This window comes from Schistocerca serialis, chromosome 4 (genome assembly GCF_023864345.2).
Source record: "Schistocerca serialis cubense isolate TAMUIC-IGC-003099 chromosome 4, iqSchSeri2.2, whole genome shotgun sequence".
Lineage (NCBI taxonomy): Eukaryota > Metazoa > Arthropoda > Insecta > Orthoptera > Acrididae > Schistocerca > Schistocerca serialis.
In genome coordinates this window covers 592,469,990-592,491,818 of record NC_064641.1, presented here as the reverse complement: position 1 = coordinate 592,491,818, position 21,829 = coordinate 592,469,990, and the positions used below count along the sequence as shown (strand labels likewise).

Genomic DNA, 21,829 nt, shown 5'->3' with positions numbered 1-21,829 from the left:
TTCTCTTAAACCTCGTTGGTTCAAAAATTTTAGTATTTTTTCTGGTATTTTATCTGTACCCACTGCCTTCCTGTTTTTCATTGCAGTCATTATATTCTTCACTTCTGTTATGATTGTTGGTCCTTTCTCATCATCATTTACACTGAACACAGATTCAGGTTCCAGATTTTTTGGTTTGTGATCGGCATCATATAGTTCTTTTAATAGTCTTGCCATTTGTATGGGATGTCATCATGATCTTTGTACACTACATTTTCGTTTTTACTGGGAATTTGTATAGTAGCATCTCCTGGTTTGTTTTGATCCCATGTTGTAGGCTTCATTCTGTCATACAGTGAATCTTATCTTCCCTTCCTTTTCAGTACTTCAGTTCAGTCACACTCCTCTTTTAGTCATTTTTCCTAGCTTGTTCTGTATCTCTACAAAGTTCATCATTCAGGCTTCATTGCTTTTTTTGTGCATCTTAGTTGTTTTTATTTTTTTAATTTTCTTCTATCCTCTATTTTTGAAATCATTTCCTGTGGAATCCATGGCTTTTTTGCACTTCTCCTGTTCACATATCCTATTCTTTTCTGCCCTGCTTCTATGATTCCTTCTTTCAAAATATTTCAATACTATTTGATATTGTCGGGGGTCTCTTTGTCTTGTAATGCATTACGTAAGTTCAATCGATAACATATCCGTAATGCTTTCTCTCCCAGATCTTATCTTCTGTAGGTCCCACTTTTTCACCATGGCAGTCTTCTTCAGTTCTTTCATTTTTATTTCTATATCTGCCATAAGCAAATTGTGGTTGGTATTAATGTCTGCACTGCATAATGTGTGCACTTCATTGATTTCATTTTTGTACCTTTCTTCCACCAGCATAAAATCAGTATGGTTTTTATATTTATTCCCATGTGATTCCCAGTTGTAGAGCCTCCTCCTATGGTTTTTGAACCATGCATTTGTCATTATTACCAGTTGCCTTTACCTACAGAAGTCAATAGGCCGTTCATTTCTGTTGTTCCTCCTGCCAAGACCATAACTGCCTACTATGAATCCCTCCTTCCCTCCTCCCACAATGGCATTCCAATTGCTCGCTACTAATCTGCAGCATCCTTGATTCTCATCCATTCCTTTCTCTGTAGTGTTGAATGTTCCCTCTATGTGTCGGCCATCATGTTCTGAAGTTGAGACACACACACACCTGTAACCTTATCACTTGTGTAGTGTACATTTTTTACACAATTAGCCAGTTCCTTGGTAATGTAACAAACCACAATTATTTTTAAGACGCCCTCTTCCATGTGAACAATACAAGAAATTTGGAGAGTTTAATTTTCCCCTCTTGCGGATTAAAACTGTTTTCCTGTACTTCATGGTGTATGCCCGGGAAATTCCATCACATATTAAATGGGAGAAACTTCCACAACAAACATTTGGTACTGATAAAAATAAACTTACAGGACATCTTTACGCATGAACACTATTATTCATGAAAATAGTTGGTAAGTGACAATATTCTGAAGAAGATGGCCTAGTGGTGAGACATTGGACTCTAATTTGAGAGGTAAAAATTCAAATCCCTATTCAGCCATCCAGTTTTAGGGTTTTTATGGTTACCTCAAGTTGCTTAAGGTAAATGCTAGGACAGTTCTTTTGAAAAGGACATGGCCAGTTTCCTTCCATTGTGGATCTAATGATCTTGGCCTTCATGAGACATTAAACTGTAATCTTCAGTCCTGCCATAACTGATGATAGCACTAACTTTGGCGAACAGTGTGGAAAATTTGTGCTGGTAGTTGTGAAACACAGATTAATGCAGGTATTTAAGGTTATGGATAATGTGTGTGAGTTATATTAACTTAAGTTTGAAAATACTGTAAATTATCACATTATGCAGTTTGGTCTTTCGGCTTGACATGTCACATTTTTCTTAAGAGAATGATTTCAATTTTTACCTGATGAAACCATAAAATTCTGAGTACAACGTTTAGTCATCATATGGGATTCCATGAACCTACTTCATGTTGCAGTGGAATGATTTAGACGCAATAAGTATGCACACTCACGCACAAGTGTACACTCTGATGACAAAAGGCACCTACTATAAAAGGTAGTCATAAAGTTTGTCACCTTAAAAAAATAAAGCTTTGTAATTTTTTTGTTTTTATTTATTTATTTTAGAGTGGTCCTGGACACATTGAGACCCCACACCACAGTACAACAGCACCCTGCTAGAGGAGCATAAACAAAATGGCACAGCCCATTAATGAAGTGAAATATTGTACAGCAATTGTGTTTAAGCAGCGGTGGAAATGTTGCCTCTAAAGAAATCATCTGGGTTGCCTTGACACAGGAGCATCATTTTCTGTGCTGCAGAAAGTAAATTTTTGTATTATATTACAATTTATCAGTGGGCTGCACCATTTTGTTTGTGGCTTATCTAGCAGTGTGCTGCAGCACTCTGGTGTGGGGATTTCAAGGTTTACCAGGACTGCAGACATTTACTTGCAAACAAAATTAGTTATGAAACTTCATTTGTCTGCAATAATAATTAAAACTTTAGAACAACTACTTGTAGCAGTTGAAACATCAATATTTACAGGACACTGAGACTCAGCCACACAGCCAGAATAATTCTACTGAAAATAGATATAAATGTATTTAGTATCAGCGTTTGCAGAAGAGTTTTCACTCACTAGCTGCTGAAACAGAAACATCTAATAAAGGGGTGGTGGACACACATTTAACAATTGATTGCATTTCTAATGTTTATTTTTTTATATTTGTGTTTATATTTAAATCACTTATTGGCTGAAGATAGGGACTAGGAAAATGGAGTTGAACAAGGTGACAATTATTGAACTGTATGAAATAAAATCGTCATAACTTCTGAATGGTTTGTGTTCGAACATTCAAACTGCACAGTTGACCATGCGGCATGATGGGAATTAGTATGCACATGTGCTTGCGCCTTTTTGCTGTCGGCCATTTGCATGTTAATATGTCAGGCTTGGCGCATTTGAGGGACTGAGAATCTGCATTTCACGATCAAGAAGTCTCATCATCCTCAACAGGTGGCTGTATGTTGTGTAATGTCCAGTCACGGAATAATCGGTGCATTATTCCTTGATGGTATGGTTACTGCCAAATGGTATGTGAAGGTTTTGGAAGATGATTTCATCCTCATTATCCAAAGTGACCCTGATTGTGAGAAGGAGTGGTTCATGCAAGATGGAGCTTGACCCCATCGAAGCAGGAGTGTGTTTGATGTCCAGGAGAAGTACTTTGGAGACCGCAGTTTGGCTCTGAGGTACCCAGAGGCCACTGGCATGGGCCACTATATTTTCCAGATCTGAACACATGCGACTCATTTTGTGGGGCTATATTAAAGAGAAGATGTACAGCAGTAACCCCAAAACCATTGCTGATCTGAAAATGACAATTTAGGAGGTCATCAGTAACATCGATGATCGATGTTCCGACATTTCAGCAGCTCATGCAGAATTTTGCTATTCGTCTTTGCCACATCGTTGCTAAGGATGGTAGGCATATCGAACATGTCATCACCTAAATCCGAATATCTGTAGTGATATTTACATGTTGGATAAATTCTGTATGTGCTGTAGTTTGTAACTAATGTACATTTTTTTTTCATATACGAGGGTCACTCCAAAAAAAAATTGCACACTATTTTAGTAAAAATACAGTTTTCATTCTGCATGTGTGAAAGTTTTATAGTGTGTAAAACTTGTTTTCAAACTTATTTTAACATGTTCCTGTGAGTGGCACTGTCACAGCATGTCTTCAAGATGGCTGCTACACTTGACGTTCATCAGAAGCAACGTGCTGTCATAGAATTCCTGTGCTGTGAAAACCAGACAGTGGGAAACATCCACAAGAGGTTGAAAAAGGTGTATGGAGATGCTGCTGTCGATCGCAGTACAGTTAGTCGGTGGGCAAGCAGGTTACGTGATGAAAGCGGGCAAGGTAATATTGAGGATTATCCTCGCAGCGACAGGCCTCGTACTGCACACACTCCAGACAATGTGCAGAGAGTTAACGAATTGGTGACTGCTGACAGACGCATCATACTGAACTAATTGTCATGCTACGTTAGGATAGGGGAAGGAAGTGTTTGCAGAATACTGAAAGTGTTGACGTTAAGAAAGGTTTCTGTCAGGTGGGTTCCCAGGATGTTGACAGTGGCTCACAAAGAAACAAGAAAAACGGTATGCAGCGAACTTTTGAGACAGTACAAGGTTGGTGGAGATGAATTTCTTGGAAGAATTGTGACAGTTGATGAAACATGCCTCCATCGTTTTTCACCGGAGGTGCAGAGACAATCGGTGGAGTGGCATCATGCAAATTCACCCAAGGAAAACAAATTGAAAACCACACCTTCTGCTGGAAAAGTTATGGCTACAGTGTTTTTCAATTCCGAAGGACTCTTGCTTGTGGACATCATACCAAGTGGAACCACCATAAATTCTGATGAATATGTGATGACACTGAAGAAACTTCAAGCTGGACTGAGTCTTGTTCGACCACATCGGCAAAAGCAGGATGTTTTGCTGTTGCACAACAGTGCACGGCCACATGTCAGTCAAAAAACCATGGAAGCGATCACAAAACTCGGATAGACAGCACTGAAACACCTGCCTTACAGTCCTGACTTGGCTCCATGTGACTATCATCTCTTTGGGAAACTGAAAGACTCTCTTCGTGGAACAAGGTTAGAAGATGATGACTCCCTTGTGCACGATGCCAAACAGTGGCTCCAACAGGTTGGTCCAGAATTTTACCGTGCGAGTATACAGGCACTCGTTCCAAGATGGTGTAAGGCAGTTGAGAGGGATGGAAATTATGTGGAGAAATGAAAATATTGTTCCTAAAGGATGTATCTGCACACTGTAAAACTTTCAAACATGTAGAATAAAAGATGGATTTAAAAAAGAAAAATAGTGTGCATTTCTTTTGGAGTGACTCTAGTAGTTCAATAATTGTCACCCTGTATGTACTTCATTGTTAAAGAAAATAAAAAGTAACTCATAATTCTGGTTCAGAGGGTCGAAAAGTACAGAAATGGTGCAGCAAAGAAGTAACAGCAAAGATTCAGTTTCCAACTTCAAGAAGTGACAGCTTTGTCAACAGTAGAAACATTTTGTGCCCATAAAATAGCTCTAAAGGTCATGGAAGAAGAATTTCGTATGTATGATAATATGAGAATAGGGGTGGAAGTATTGAATCATGCCAAGACTAGCAATGATTAACCACTTTGTGGGGTTTTGCAAAAGATGATTCCTGGTTATTGATATGGTCTTGAGTTCAAAGTAAAGATTCTCATTTTTCGTATGATTTTGAAGCTAATGTGGAGTATTGTGTCAGTAAGTAGGACCCGTATAAGCAGTTTCGCAATTTGAGCTCTGTAACATAATTTTCAACAATTTCGTGTCAGATTGGTTGGTTTGGGAGGGGGGGGGGGGGGTGTTTACACCAGACTGCTTGGTCACTAATATTACTTTCATCCATTGGTAGGAACATGTGTTGTCAATTCATTTAATTGCTGCTAGGGCTTTTCGTTTATGAACAATCAAGTAACAAAAGGGATACCAGATATACTGTAATTATAATGTTTGAAACCTGTAACCACTCCGTTTATTTTACTGTCAGCTTACTACACTATTGACTAACATAACAACATCTGATTATCTTGTATTTATTGTAACTGTAATTCATAAAACTATTTATTTGGACTGCTCTATTATGTATTGAAATTCTGTTTGAAACAGGAAACATGGTAGGAATATTTGGGATAATAGTTTCAGCGTCACTAAAAAAAATGTGTTCAGCATTGTTTATTCGTATTATTTCATGTATTTTTCCATGAAACTTGGTGTATATGACCCGGGACAACCGGGAAATCCGGGAACAACCCAGGCATTTTTTCATCCGGGAGAAAACTGGGAAAAGCCTAGGAATTTTTCGGAATCCCGGGAATTTTTCATTGTTTTAGCTTTCAGTTAAATTTTTGTAATTTTGACTGGTAAGAAATGATTCTCTAGCAAAGAATGTTACTGTATCTTGCTACTGGAGAATGATACTGCAGCAATAAAATATAACCAAGAGGGGGAAAAAAATAAAACTTAAGTGGCAAAGGAAATGTGCCATTTACAACAACGAAACACCGTGCATGCACAAGCATCTGCAAACAGCAAAAATAAGTCAAAGGCCTTAGGGCAGAGACTAATATGTCGTAACAATAAACTAGCTCTATCGGCAGTAGCAACAAACAGCCAGATGCTAACGATAAAAAATTTTCTCGCATGCCCTAGCTGCCAGATTGGCGCATGCGCAGAGTTGTCGGAGTTGTAGTAGGGAGGGGGTTAGTCTCTACCTGACTCCTGTTTACGTTAAGTTTTGTTTACAGCTCCGACGTCAAATGAAAACAAAATGGATTTCTGCGGCTGGGAGCGGCTGGGAGCTATCAAGCGAATTATAATACATTCATATAATTACGGAGGGCAAAATATATTGTTAGTCTAAGTTTTCTGATTTTATTTCCAAGTTATTAGCAGTCGAGCATCAATCGCCTTGCAGAACAATGAAGTTATTTTTGTCAGTTTGCTAAAGAAATTTGGCTTTATTAATCTTTCCGCTAAGGCAATCAATTTATTTGAAAGTGTTTCGTTCCACAGTATTGGGTAGTTCCAACTGTTCGCTGAATTTCAAGTGCACATTTTCATCCTCTGCCATGTATGGCATTATGCCATAATAAAGAACCAAATATGAGATAGTACAGTACTGGTGCTCCAAGAAAATTTACATCCCACAAACCACACCGAAAATCTTAATATCAGATAGGACCTACTTCATTGTGAATCTAGAAAAAACAATGAGCACTTCAAGTAAAATTATGCATTTTAGTATGGTTTACTAAATTCCGATGATTTTGGAGTATCCTCTGATGTCCTGTTTCCTTTATGGCATAAGGTAAGCTCTCGTAGTGCTTTATACATACGAACAGGAAGGCTTCCTACACCACTGCAGCTGCGCATGTGCAATAATGGCTGTTTTCTGGCACTCTCTGGAAACTGCTAATTTGAACCTTGAGATAGTATTGCAAATGGTGGTTCGAAAAACTTTACTTTCAAAGTAAATTTCTTTTTACGCAGGATGAATTATGTTACGTGTGAGAAAGTGGGATGAATTTCTTAACAGAGCGTTTAAAAATGAACACTTTGAGGACTACCCACATATAAGAATTTCGAGCCCAGAAGACCAGACATTTATGTCATTATTTTAAATTTACTGGCACATTTGTGTGAGGTATCGTAAAGTATAACACATGAAAAAAAAGATCAATATTACACGTTAAAGCTTAGCTTCTCTTGTAGCTTATTAATCTTTGAGACCAATATCATGTGAAAGCTTAGATTTTATTGTAGCTATACTATGTATATTAATGTAAACCATTAACTTTTCCTCTTTGTGTGTTTGCACTACGCATCAGTGATCTTGTTATTGGCTGACTATAACGCGTGTCCTATGCTCTGAATATCTGCTGTCATTGTCTGGCGAGACCATGTGGCATGAGATATGACTGGCTTACAAAAGGACATCTCAATCCTGATTTTAACTCTCCGGAAACCAATGTGCCGTGTCCAGGGCAATTCGAATTTATACTTTTGTAATACGAAAATATACAGTGTATATGTTGCTGCACATCAAAGGTCTTTCCAAAACTTCTTTTTTTTTTCATCGAAAGTCTTTCCAAAACTTCTTTTTTTTTTCATCGAAAGTCTTTCCAAAACTTCTCTCCTCCCTCCCCCCCCCCCCCCCCTCCCTCCCTCCCTCCCTCCCAGGAATTCTACGCCAGTGTATAAAACATTAACCATTCAAAGGATTGATAAGTTTTACAGTTCCAAAGGAAAAATCTGCTGTCACTTAGTGTGGAAAAAGTATATTTTTTAAACAGGAAAAATCCGGGAATAATCCGGGGAATTTTTTTCCTTGTTCACGTATACACCCTGATGAAAGCGAGAGACCTGTAATTGTCTTTGTATCTTATCCTGTGTGTTTCAGTTGTAACCACTGAATGATAACATTTTTTGTAATTATTGACAACTTTTTAAATTGTAAGTAGCAAATTTACTATATGCAACAATACATCAATTGTTAGGAAGAGTATATAAGTCCTGCAAGAAGTCGTGGGAGGAGGAGGGGGAGGGGGGGAGAATCTAGTATGATGTAAGATCTTGAGTGGCACTGTGTGATGCAATAAATTATATACCTGAAACAATCACTGACTTTTCATGTCATTTGAGAACCGTGGTGTCCTCTGACCAGTCCTCACCTATGAAACTTACAGTAGTCATCTGCAGCGAAGTATCAAAATGAAAATAAGTTCTGGTGAATGTATATTCTTTCGAACAAACTGAGTCACACCCACCCAACCTTAAGAACATTTATTTCATCTACTATTGACAAGATGTTTACTTGGAATTATTTTCTTTTGACAACATTTATCCCCAGCAATGTGGTTAGATCACACTAACTGTAAGAGTATTGTAAGGAGATTTTACAACAGTATCTTGCTCATACCTAATGTATCATCCTGATCATTGCCACACGCGCTGTACTTTTCTCCTTTCATTGCACAAGACATTACCTATACTTATTCAGCAGTAGTACCAGTAGCTTCGCCTCCGTCTCCCCTTTCCCAAACTTTACTCTCCTGATATTCTCTTTCAAAAGAATGAAATTAAAGTTGCCAAGTGCAAGATTTAGATGGCTATGTGTAATCAACAGATTGAGATTAACATAAAAGATTCTTCTACAGTGCTATGAAGTTATTGTGGAATATGGTAACTATTATATTGTCTTAAATGGATTATGTTTAAAATGAATGCATATTATTACGCATTTTTATTACTGTTTTAGTTAGGAAACTTTAGGACTCCACTTTGAAGATCAATAAGTGTGTTGAAGATCAATAAGTGTGTTGGACTTCTTCATGATGTCAGCAATTAATACTTTCTATTCATTTTTGTTTGTACAAATATGTAAAAAATGTTAAGATTGAGCTTGTTTTAGAATTTTATACAGGGTGGTCAGAAACAGTCTGAAAAGCTTGTACGGGTGTTACAGGGGAGGTTGTGCTGAGGAATAACTTGTAAGAAAAAAATTTGATATATTGCATCATTCCCGAGTTATTTAGCGTTGAAATTAGCCAATGAGGTCATTAAGTGCACAAATTCAAGCACTTGCATGTGCTAAATTGCCATAATAAACAGACATCTGTGGGCCTGTGAGCTACCACTTGTTCAGATGGATATTGTGCCTTTTTCAGAAACAGCGCAACATATTGAATTTTTTTTCCTAACATTTATTTATTTCTTAATCCAACCTGCCCAGCAACACTCTTACAAGCTTTTCAGACTGCTTCTGATCATCCTGTATTTTTACCTCTATGTAATGTAGCTAGTACTGAAAGTCACATATTACACAAACATTCTCAACAAAATGTGACTTTATTTTTCTTTTCTAAGCTTTCAGAAGACCGTGAATGCCCACAGTTTGTGCTGGTGGTTCATGTTATGGAAGATGAGAGTGACTGTGATGCAGTATCAACAGGCTGGGTAGTCCTGCGAAAACTTAATGATTTCCAGGATCTCCACAAAAAACTATGGTACATAATTTTTAAGCATTTGCATCATTGTGACTCTGTAGGAGAATTAGTAATTTAAATGAGAAACAGATGTGTGGTAATTTTGTTATCAGGCTTCCACTAGAATAACTGACTTCATTTCTCTGGAGGATGTGATTCTTTGTTGTTAATTAAGTAGTAATTTCAGACGAAGTTCTTAGAAACACTTTGAAATATGGAGAACTAAAATACTGTGTAGTGTAAGGAAATCAAATAAGAAAAGGAGGCAATAAAAAAAACTTTGAAACAACAATATGTAGAAAGAGGTGTGAAATGCAATTGTAGCTATTACAGTTATCTGGTTATCGTGAAACAACACAGATACCAAATTCTATTTTAAATTTGTTTTAGGTGCTAATCAGAACAGACCAGATTACTCTAATTGACGACAGATTTACCAGCAGTTGCAGAACATTAGAAGGCTTGCCAATTAATTGTTATGTGAAAATTATCTCTCTGATTTGTGTGAAACATTCTGCTGAATCAGATCTGAGTAAAATCATAAAGACTCACAGGCTATTTTAATATGTTGTTAAAGAAGTTTATTAGCAATCAGCAAATGGTGTTGGCCCTAAGTTGTGTGTTACTTCAATAATGTTTGATGAAACTGAAATCTTGTCCCATGCTTCTACATGCTGGGATTCTGTTTTTAAAGAAGAGTAGAAATTAGAGTGTGTGAGAACAACTTCAAACAGGGCAATGGATATAATCCTAGTGGTGCATGGAAGTGAGCTCTCAGTGCAGAGAAGCCACAGAGAAATGTGCTGAATTGCTTACAGTTTTAGAAGAGGTGTGGTGCCATCAGTGCAGACATGGACACAACATCTGGTAGCATAACATAATGATGATGTATGCAGACCAGTCATAAGCTAACGATCTTTTTCTTTTTCTGGAACCACAGTGATGTACGATTTTTGAAGAAATATTTTCACCATTTGACTATATATACGGTGTTTATTTCACTATCTAGAGTTCAGCCTTAGACCATTTTCAAGTGTTCCAAAGCCAAAAATCGTCCCAACTTGTGTGAAACACTAAAACACACATCTTTTTATATAAACCAGTTGTCCCATAAGTAAATGTGATACATAAAAAGTTTGTGAACCAGTGTGTCTAATGAATGTAGTGAAGCTGTGGTGTAAATTTGATGTCCAAAACATAGGTGTAAGCCTCACTTCACTCTATCCAAACATTAGGTAATACGAGTGTAAGTGAAACAATTGTCAAAGACCGTACAGGGACATCACAGTCTGCTCCATGTAATGTGTGAGAAGTATCACAGATTACTTGGGGCAGATTCTGGTGTGTCTATAATGATCTTTGCTGATCATTTCACTTGTGATCATGTCATCTGATGTTTAGAATCAGTGAAGAGAAGCTTACACCAGTATTTTGGACATCTAATTTACATCACAGCTTAACTACATTCACCAGACATGCAAGTTTACAGCCTTTTATGTATTTGAGTTATGAGACAACTGGTTTATAAAACACGATATGTATTTTTTGGGGATGACTTGTGTTTCACAGAAAACAGACGATTTTTGATGCTGTACAACTTGTAAGTGGCATAAGGCTGAAATCCCCATAGTGAAATAAACATGTTCTATACAGTCAGATGGTGGAAATATCCTTCCAGTCACAAGCTGTCTATGCCCTTTAAATGGTCACCGAAACAGCATCCATGACAGTCCGTTGTTCCTGTTGAAGGCAGTGAAGGATTTTGTCAAAAGCTCAAGATTTATTCAGATTTGATGCAGCAAGAAAATCAAGATTGTTTTATGCAAAGATGTCATCAAGAGAAACTTCAGTTTGATTCTCATACCTCTTTTGATATATCTGCTCGATAATCATCATTAATAGCTAATGAAAGAGTAATAAAGTTAACTGCTGTTTCTTGTTGACCTGCACTATGTAATAACTGAAATACTAAAATTCATAATTGATACTACTTTGTGATAAGAATGCTCTCTAAAAGATATATTTTCTAAATTTTTCTGAGATTTAAAAAAACTTAGAGCTACAAATGTTTCTGTTTATCTTTTACAGCCAGCTCAGTTCAGATGTTAAGCAACTTGAACTTCCTTCCCAATCTTTGACGTTTCTCAGGTTTGGAAAAACATCAGTGAAGAATGCTCTTGAGAAAGCAAGACAACAGATACAGAAGTATTTGAAGGTAAGTGTGAAGTTTCCATAGAAACTTTAGTATAGAAAGATATAACAGTTAGCAGTTACATATTACTGCCATTGTTTTATTGACCGCAACTTTACATTTTATGACAGCATAAATAATTTCTGTTGCACTGTTCTACTCATCCTCACCTTGTCGTTGTCATCCTCCTCCTCCAACTTTTATTTATCCAGCTGGAGGCAATATATATTGTATGGATGTTGTACATATGTACATGTAATTTTATGGGAAACCATTTCAAGGAAATGGTACAAACAAAAATGCGCATGAAAATGTACAAACAAAATACTACAAGGTCATAAAATAGGTAGTACTGTATATACATGTATGCTTATGGCATTATAAATGCATAATGTTTCCTGTAAGGCATTACTTATGTCCTCCATAAGCAGCAAGTCCGTATGTACATTACAATAAATCAGTAAAGGTTTTATATCACACAACAGCTGTCCATTAGATATGTAAATATAACAAGAAGTCTATGGGCAAAAGACAGTATTTTCAGTTTTAAGGAATATAAACATCACCAGAGAATGTTTATTGGCCTACATAGTCATACAATGAGTAAAAACATAGAGCAGAAGTTTTTAAAATTCTGCTTTAAATTTGTTTTCGTCTTCTAACTTTATGGTGTTGACTGGCAGTCTGTTGTAAAGTTTTGTACCAGTATGGCTCGAATGACTTTATGTGTTTGTTCTTTTTTGGTTGCTAAATATGGAGTGCTGAGCTGTGTCAGGTATTGTACTTAAGGAAGTTGGCATTTGTCCAAAAAATCTGCAAGGTGGGACCTAACACCAGATCAGGATTTACGTATTGATTTACTTTTCCAAATTTTGTATAATTGGTGTTATTTGCATTTAATGTCAACCTGTTTGTATTGAACAAAGAATGGGCTTTCTTTAGGGCTTGATCAGTAGTTGTTTGCAGCAGATGCTTTGGTGCACTTGTTATTGCACTAGTATCATCTGCGAACAGTATGGCCTTGGCTGCACTGTCTGCGGTGTGAATGTCATTTATGTAGACAAGAAACAATATGGGACCTAGAACACTGCTTTGTGGTACTTCTGTTTCCACTTTTTTTTTTAAATCTGATACTAAATTTATTTTGTCTTTGGAATAAATTGACGTAAGTCCTACAATCTGTGTTTTGTTGTGTAGGTATGAGCCAAATCACGTTTTCCCTTTCCCATGGGTACCTAATACTTCTAATTTTCTAAATAATGCAGTGATTGATAGTATCAAATGCTTGGAGAGATGTAAATTTACTGATATGATGCTGTTGTCTTTTCCTAGATTTTTGATTATTTGTTCCATGTAGCATGTGACTGCTGTTTTTGTATTTTTGCTTGTCTGGAAGATATGCTGATTTCTGTTTAGCGTCTTACAGTTATTTAGATATTTGTTGATTCTCTGCTTCATTAATTTTTCTAATGTTTTTGGAGAATCCTGAAAGGAGTGATAATGGCTTATCTTTTAGGATTTTCAAACACTCCTTCACAAAATGATAAGTTGGCCATGTATGCCAACAGCCTTGCGATATCTGGAGCTGTGATTGCTATGATACAGACCAGTATCTCAACAACTCCTGCCGACATTTTAGGCTTTAAGCTTTTTAACACTTCCATGTTCATTTGTTGTTGGCTCTACCCCCATTCTACAAGAAGCTTTTGAAAATTCTGGTTTTCTTTGTTTATAAATTTTGAGCTTAATGAAGGAGCCGCATTTATGAAATAATTGTTGATATAATTTAGCAAATCCTGCTTTTTAATACTGACATTTTCTACGTTTTTGAGGATGATATCCTGGTCTTCACATCTCTTCCCTCTTCAGTCTTCACAGTACCCCATATAGCTTTTGATTTATTTTCAGGCTGTCTTATTAACCTCTCATTGCTCATAAATGTTGCCTTAGCAGTTACTTTACAATACACTCTCTTGTAATTTCTCATATATTCTAGGAACAGTGTGTTCATGCATGTCTTCATTTTAGAAATTAATATATTTAGAGTTCCACAAGAGGTTTTGATGCTAGCTGTAATAACCTGGCTTTGTATTGCCATGTGACCTGATTCTTGACAGCTTCTGCTGACAATGAAATGTAACAATATTATGATAAAGATAGTTGCTACTGACTAACTTGTATCTCATCCTACAAAGCCCCCCCCCCCCCCCCCCCCCCGACTCCTCATACTCTCTAGTCCAGTTTGCACTTACTATTCACCTAATCTAGTCACTTCTGCCACCCTCTTCTTCACACTTATCCATCCACAGACCTGCAACCCACATTACAGTCTTTTTATTTATTTTTTCTTCAATTCCATTCTGTCTTCAAGCCAATTCAGTTGGTTTTCACCTTTCACTATTGGCCTGCTCCCTCAGATTTCATTGTGTTTCCCCTTACTTAATCTGTTTTATCCTTTTTGTTATTTTTCCCATCTGTTTTGGTGTATTTTTCTGAATTTTTTTCGGATGTATTTCTACATTATTTACATATTTTTACACATTTTTGTCCTCCGCCATGGATCCTTGCTCCCTCCGTCTGGGTCAGTATAGAAAAGTTTCCTTATCCCTAACCAGAACCCATCTTACATACTGTTCCTATGTTACTGCTTGGCTCATGAAATCCCCCCAAATGGCCTTACCATGAGATTCCACCAATCCTTAACCCTTACCAACATAATCCTGCAAAACCATATCAATCAGGCCCAAACCTTCTTGCAGTATTGCCTCTCCGTCAATAAAATTCTCTTGCTATGCTATTCCAGATTCCTGGATCCCACATCACACATTGAAACTCTTGCCCCACAGGAATTAGAGCAACAAGCATAATGCCATCTCAAAAAAAACTCTCCACTCCACCTTGGTCTAAGACTGTCCACCACCTCTACAACAACCTCCCCCACATCCCCTCATAGCTGACAGACCCTGCCTTGGAGACCTGTTACATTTACCCCACCCTCAAAAACTCACTCCCACCACCACACAGAATTCAGAACCTAAACAGGTTCAATACACAATGATGAATCTTTCTTCCAAAAGCCTTAGCCCTGCAGAAGTATCTGTTCTTTCCAAAGGCCTCACCTTTTGCCCCACTCCCAAATTCAGTCATGCCGTACTTGTTAAAGACCTTCTCCCGATCCCTACAGTGGAAACGCTTTTTCACCACCAATTCTACCAATTGGACTCAACCAAAGACTGATGTTCCACCCTGCCTGACTCAGTTCGCTCCTCTGTGCAACTGTAATCCACCCACATTGCCCCCACTACTCCCAAATCGTCTCCTGTTAACTTTCTAGAATTTCTTAACCTTGAACCTAGCCTCACAATCATTCCCCAAATCCCTCAAAATGCAAACTAGCCTTACATCCACAGAAAGAACCACATCCACACCTAAAAACTGATCCTGACCTTATAATCCTACTTTCTGACAAAGGTTCCACCACTGTTGTTTTGAACCGTAAGGATTACCTGGCAGAGAAACTCCACCAGCTGTCAGATTCATCAACCTACAAACCATGTCCCAATGACACCATTCCAAAAATTCAGCAGCATCTCCAGAGTCTTCTCAGATGCAAAGGCTGATCCCAGAACTTCTCCCCAGAGTCCATCTCTCTCCTCGTCCCTACCACTTCCTGCACTCCTACCTTTTACATGCTTCCTAAAGTCCAACAACCCTGGAAACCCCATTGCAGCCAGTTACTGTGCGCCCCCCCCCCCCCCCCCCCCCCAAGGGAATCTCTGCTCTTGTAGACCAACATCTTCAGCTTATTACCCACAACCTACCCTGCTGTATAAAAGATACCAACCATTTCCTCCTCCGACTGTACACAGTTCCTGTTCCTTTGTCACATGATGCCCTGCTCTTCACTATTGATGCCACCTACTTTCATGCTAACATCCCTAATGCCAATAGCCTTACTGCTATTGAGCACTACCTTCCCCAACACCTGACTGATTCCAAACATAAAATCTCCTTCCTAGTTGCCATGATCAACTATGTCCTCCCCCATAATTACTTCTCCTTTTTAAGGGAATACCAACAAACAAATCCAAGTTATGGCTATGGGCACCCGCATAGCACTATCCTATGCTAACCTTTTCATGGACCATCTACAGGAATCCTTCCTAAACACTCAGAATCCCAAACCCCTCACCTGGTTCAGATTCATTGATGACATCTTCGTGATCTGGATCAAGGGGAGGACATCCTATCCACATTCCTCCAGAACTTCAACACCTTCTCCCCCATTTGCTTCACCTGGTCCTCCTCAACCCAGCAAGCCAACTTCCTCGATGTTGACCTCCACTTCAAATATGGCTACATTAGTACCTCTGTCCGTATCAAACATACCAACCACCAGCAGTACCCCCATTTAGACAGTTGCCACCCATTCCATACCAAGAAGTCCCTTCTATACAGCCTACCCATCCATGATTGTCGCATCTGTAGTGATGAAATATACCGAGATTCTCACTGAAGCCTTCAAAGGCTGTTATTACCCCCCCCCCCCCCCCCTCCCCCCAGCCTAGTACAAAAACAGAGCTCTTGTGCCTTATCTCTCCTGTCATCCACCACCTCCCAAAGTCCCCAGATGAGCATTCCCCTCATCAGTCAGTACCACCCAGGACTGGAGCAACTGAATCATGTTCTCCACTAAGGTTTCGACTACCTCTCGTTATGCTCTGAAATGAGAAATGTCCTACTCACTATCTCCCACCCCTCCTACAATGGTATTCCTCTGCCCACTGAACCTACACATTATCCTCCCTACAAAACCCCTGCTCCCAACCCCTTGCCCCATGGCTCATGTCCCTGTAATAGACCTACATGCAGGACTTGTCCCATACATCCTCCAACCACCACCTACTCCAGTCCAGTCAACTATTCCATCACAGGCAGGGCTACCTATGAACCAGTCATGTGATCTACAAATTAAGCTGCAACTACTGTGCTGCATTCTACACAGACAAGACAATCCACTAGCTGACTGTCCACGTGAATGGCCACTGACAAACGGCCAAGGAACAACTGGATCAACCCATTATTGAGCACGGCAGCTAATACAATGTTCTCATTCCAAAGTCAGCTTTACAGCCTGTGCCATTTGGATCCTTCCCACCAGTACCAGCTTTCCTGTAATTCTCCTGGCCTCAACCTTCGTTAGTCATTCTCCTTACCCATCCAGTCTCTTCCCTGTTCCCATTCCAACATTACACGGCCCTCTAGCCCACTGATGCACCCATAGTCATTTTACTTCTCTCCTAGCCCCCCCCCCCCCCCCCCTTGCCCTCTGTCTAACCTAATGACTGAGCAGCACTTTACCATCCAGCAACCCTACCCTTATATCCCTCCCCCTCTCCACCCCAGCCTCCACCTTATCCCCGCATTCGGGTGATTCTCTCCTCATACACTGCTGCTCTCAGTCTGGCCTCAGCATTGAGAGGCTCACTTTCTAACAGTCTTTTTGCTGTGTGTATCTGCGACTCAGCATCTTCACTTTATATTTCTGTAGAAAAATTTGGTTTATATACATGAAGTATGCTTTTTTCCTTTCAGTGGTATTGGAGGAATTTTAAAGATGAGTGATGTGGTCCGATAATCCCAAATGAGTATTTGGTACTTCTACTTCTGTAGACCCCACATTTGAAAACATATTATCTATTAGACTGTTTAATGTAGTTTGGTAGATAAAGAAAGGGGAAAAAAATGTACCCATGAAATGGCGGCAGGAGGACACTCGTATAAGGGTATAGAAATTTGCAAGCTTACCCAACCAGCGTAGTTCAAAAGCAGATACCCTGGGCCATCACCTCCAATCCTGGGTCTTGAATCTGTAATCAGGTAATTTGACATGCCTATGAGTTCCTAAAATCAAACCCTGAAATGAGTTCCATTCTGCCAGACATTCCGCCCCACACCTAGAATGGTTTCTCGTCACCCTCTGCGACATCCCTGTCAGACCGTATGCTCTGTCTACACACATTTCCCTACCCTGTGGCTCATACCCCTGTGAGCATCCCTACTGTAAGACTTGCCCTGTGCACCCTCCTACCACAACCTATACCGGCTCTGTAACTGGCAGAGCATATACTATCAAAGGGAGAGCCACCTGTGAAATGACCAATGTCGTGTACCTGCTGTTGTGTCAACACTGTTCGGGTTTTTACATTGGCATGACTACCATCAAGTTATGAGTTAGAATGGACATAGGCAGAGGGTGTGTACTGGTAGCACACAATATCCTGATGCAGAGCATGTTCTACAACAAGGCAGTTAAAATCCCAGTACCTGTTTCACCACATGTGTCAACTGGATTCTCCCCCAAACACCATTTTATCAGAACTCCACTTATGGGAAATGGCATTACAGCATGTTTTTGGTTCTCACCACCCATCTGGCCTTAATATGTTAATTTCTTCAGTCCATCAGTCTCTGTATTTCTTTCACCACCTCCATTTAGTTTATCTTTTACTTTCTGACCTGTCTTCCGCCCCCCCCCCTCCCCCCGCCCCACTCACACCCCCTCCACTTCTGCCATATACAAAGCACTTAGCTTTCCACTCTTATTAACTCATGCATGATGTTTTGTCAGTAATCTCTATATTGCATTTTGCCCTATCGTCCACTATTAACACATTCCACACTGCTGTGTATGCACCTCGACTGTGCAGGTGCACTGGCAATTTTCAAGCCACAAGCCACTTTATAATGAACATGTGTACAATAACTAATGGCCTCAAAGGCCCATTTGTAGCATCAGAAACTCCATATTTTATAGATTAGGAAGTCCGCCCCAGTAGCTGAGTGGTCAGCGTGACGGATTGCCGTCCTCTGGGCCCGGGTTCGATTCCCGGCTGGGTCGGAGATTTTCTCCGCTCAGGGACTGGGTGTTGTGTTGTGTTCATCATCATTTCATCCCCATCCGGCGTGCAGGTCGCCCAATGTGGCGCCGAATGTAATAAGACCTGCGATATGGCGGCCGGACCTGCCCCGCGAGGGGCCTCCCGGCCAATGACGCCAAACGCTCATTTCCATTTTCCATAGATTAGGAAAAATGTAAGCTTATATATATGCTTACATCGGCAGAGGTGTACAAGTATTCCCAAAAACTGAGAAACCTTCACCTGGAAAAAATGTTTACATTTCCTAACATTGTTTCTGGTGTTTATAATAAGAAGAATTTGGTTCACAGGAGGTTTTTTATTTAATATTTTATGTTATAAAATGATTATTATTATTATTCACGTTTGGGCCCTACTGGACCACGCGAAGTACAATCACGGGGCATTCAGTTATTTTCTTTTAGACGTTCTCTCTGCCCAAATTGTTTTCATTCTCTGAATGAGCTCTTTTCCTTTCATCAGACCATGTGGTTCCAGTTTTCTTTGGTTTTTCAGCTTGACCAACTACCCAGTCATGAATTTTTTGCCCAAATAATTTTCTGTCTTGAATTTCATCTTGTTTTATATCTGCCTCTTTCATGTCCTCTCTTATAGCAGCAATCCATTTTATTGTCTCAAATTTAGCTTTACTTCGATTTTCGTAGAATTCCACTACTTGTTTAGTTAGTCTGGTAGCATCCATTCTTTTAATATGCCCATAAAATTTTAATCTGCGTTTTTTCATTTCCGAATATATGCTGGTGTATTGTTGAATTTCACTATTTGCTCTTAGCCTGTATGTTCCTTCTTCAGTATATTTTGGACCTAGAATTTTTCTGATTACTTTTCTTTCTCTTTTTTTGGATTTCTTGAATGTCCTTTTTTCTGTTTAAAATTAGCGTTTCAGCCCCATAAAGGCACTCTGGTTTTATGACCGTGTTGTAATGTCTCAATTTAGAGTACCTCGAGAGACATTTTTTGTTGTAGATGCCTTTTGTAAGTCTAAAAGCTGTCTCCATCTTTTGACAACGAATTTCATTTCCAATTTTTTCTAGACCAGTCTCTGAGATTGTTTCACCTAAATATTTGAATTGCTAAACTCTTTCGATTTTTCCATACTTAGTTTCCAAAAGTTTGGGTGCCAGTTTGTTGCTAGTCATATACTGTGTTTTTTCAAATGAGATTTGGAGACCTACTCTTTCTGCTGTTTCTTTAAGAATTTCTATTTGTTTCTGAGCAATTTGGATGTCCTGCGTTAGAATAACCAAGTCGTCTGCAAAGGCCAAACAGTCTATTCGAATATTTGTTCGTCCTAATTTCACTGGTTGGTCAATTTTGAACTCCAATTTTCGTTCGCGCCACTCTTGTATTACTTTTTCTAGAACGTAGTTAAATAGCAATGGAGAGAGTCCATCACCTTGCCTCACGCCTGTTTTTATTTCAAAGGATTCTGAAATTTCTCCTCTGAACTTTACTTTTGATTTTGTACCAGTTAGCGTGTCTCTGATAATTGCCGTGGTTTTAGGATCCAGGCCTTGTTCTTTCACAATTTGGAAAAGAGATTCACGATCCACTGAGTCATAAGCCTTTCTAAAATCTACAAAGGTACAAACTAGTTTTTTATTGTAAATTTTTTGATGTCTGAGAATTAGTTTGAGGACTAAAATCTGTTCTGGGCAAGATCTATTTGGCCTGAAACCTGCTTGATATTCGCCAATTTTCCATTCAAGTTGTTGTTGTGCTCGGTTCAGAAGAAATTGAGAGAGGATTTTGTATGTGACTGGAAGAAGAGAAATTCCTCCGTAATTGTTAACATCAGTTTTGTCTCCCTTCTTATGAAGTGGGTGAATCAAGGCGGTTTTCCATTCATCAGGAATTTTTTCAGTTTGCCAAATGTTTTGCATGATTGAAGTAATTTCTTTAACGGTTTTTGGACCAGCTGCCTTTAAAAGTTCTGCAACAATTCCATCTTCACCAGATGCTTTGTTGTTTTTCAACCTATGAATTTCTTTAATGATTTCCTCTTCATTTGGTGCAAGTGAAACTGGATTGCATTGTTGGGGAATTTTTGGTGGAAATCTTTCTGTGGGCTCGGGGCAATTTAGAAGATTCTTAAAATATTTAGAAAGTTCTTTGCAATTTTCTTGGTTGTTAAGAGCCAACTGTCCATTTTCCTTCTTGAAGCAAAGATTCTGGGGTTGGTACCCCTTTATTTTGGTTTTAAAAGTTTTATAAAAATTTCTGGTATTGTATTTCTGAAAATCTTCTTCAATTTCTAAGAGTTGACTATTCTCATATTGTCTTTTTGTTTGTCTAATTAGTTTTGAAGTGTCTTTTCTAGTTGTCGGGAATGTATCATATGTGTCTTCTGTCTTGTTGCTAGTCCATGCTTTAAATGTCTCTTGTCTGGCTTTGATTGCATGATCACAGTTTTCGTTCCACCAAGCATGTTTCTTGTGTTTTCGTAAAGGAATTTGATCTTGAGCTGTTTTGATAATCTTGTGTTTGAGTTGTTCCCAATTTTGTGCACTTGTTTTGTCAAATTCGTCTGCTAATAATGATGGTTGGATTTTACTGGTGTCAAATTTGGGGATTAATGGTGTCCTTTTGTTGAAATTTTGGGGTTTTAGCTTTAGTTTCACACGGGTTAAGTAATGGTCTGAGTCAATATTGGCGCCTTTACGAACTTGAACATTTAAAATTTCTTTGTGACATGGATATAAAATGATTATATATATATTATACATAATTCTCTTTTAAGTGGTAATCCTGAAAGCACTGAGGTACACAGTCCTACATTGCAGTCTTTGCACTGCCATCTGCTTTCTTTTCTTATCCGTTTGGCAGTCTCTTTTCTTCCCTTTGTTAGACCAAACTTTGCAATGATGCATAGTATTTACTTCATTGGCACTGGGAGGTACTTTTTCTGGAAAGGGATGACCAAAATTTCTGCCCAGGCTAGTGCTTGGTGTTGGTTCTAAAGTTTGAAAGTCTCCTCCTGTTGCTACCAGTTTCAACTAACTTTTTTTATGAAGTCCACAGGAGAGATTTTCTGTTTACTGA

The 21,829-nt window shown here is 38.8% G+C and overlaps 1 protein-coding gene across 1 annotated transcript in view; it reads left to right on the top strand.

Annotated features, from left to right (window-relative positions):
- Positions 1–21,829, top strand: part of LOC126475345 (sorting nexin-25) — a 174,220-nt gene that overhangs the window by 86,775 nt on the left and 65,616 nt on the right. Inside the window, exons 13-14 of the mRNA XM_050103152.1 lie at positions 9,537–9,676; positions 11,744–11,870. Of these exons, the coding sequence (XP_049959109.1) occupies positions 9,537–9,676; positions 11,744–11,870 (267 nt within the window). The remainder of the gene's footprint in view (positions 1–9,536; positions 9,677–11,743; positions 11,871–21,829) is intronic.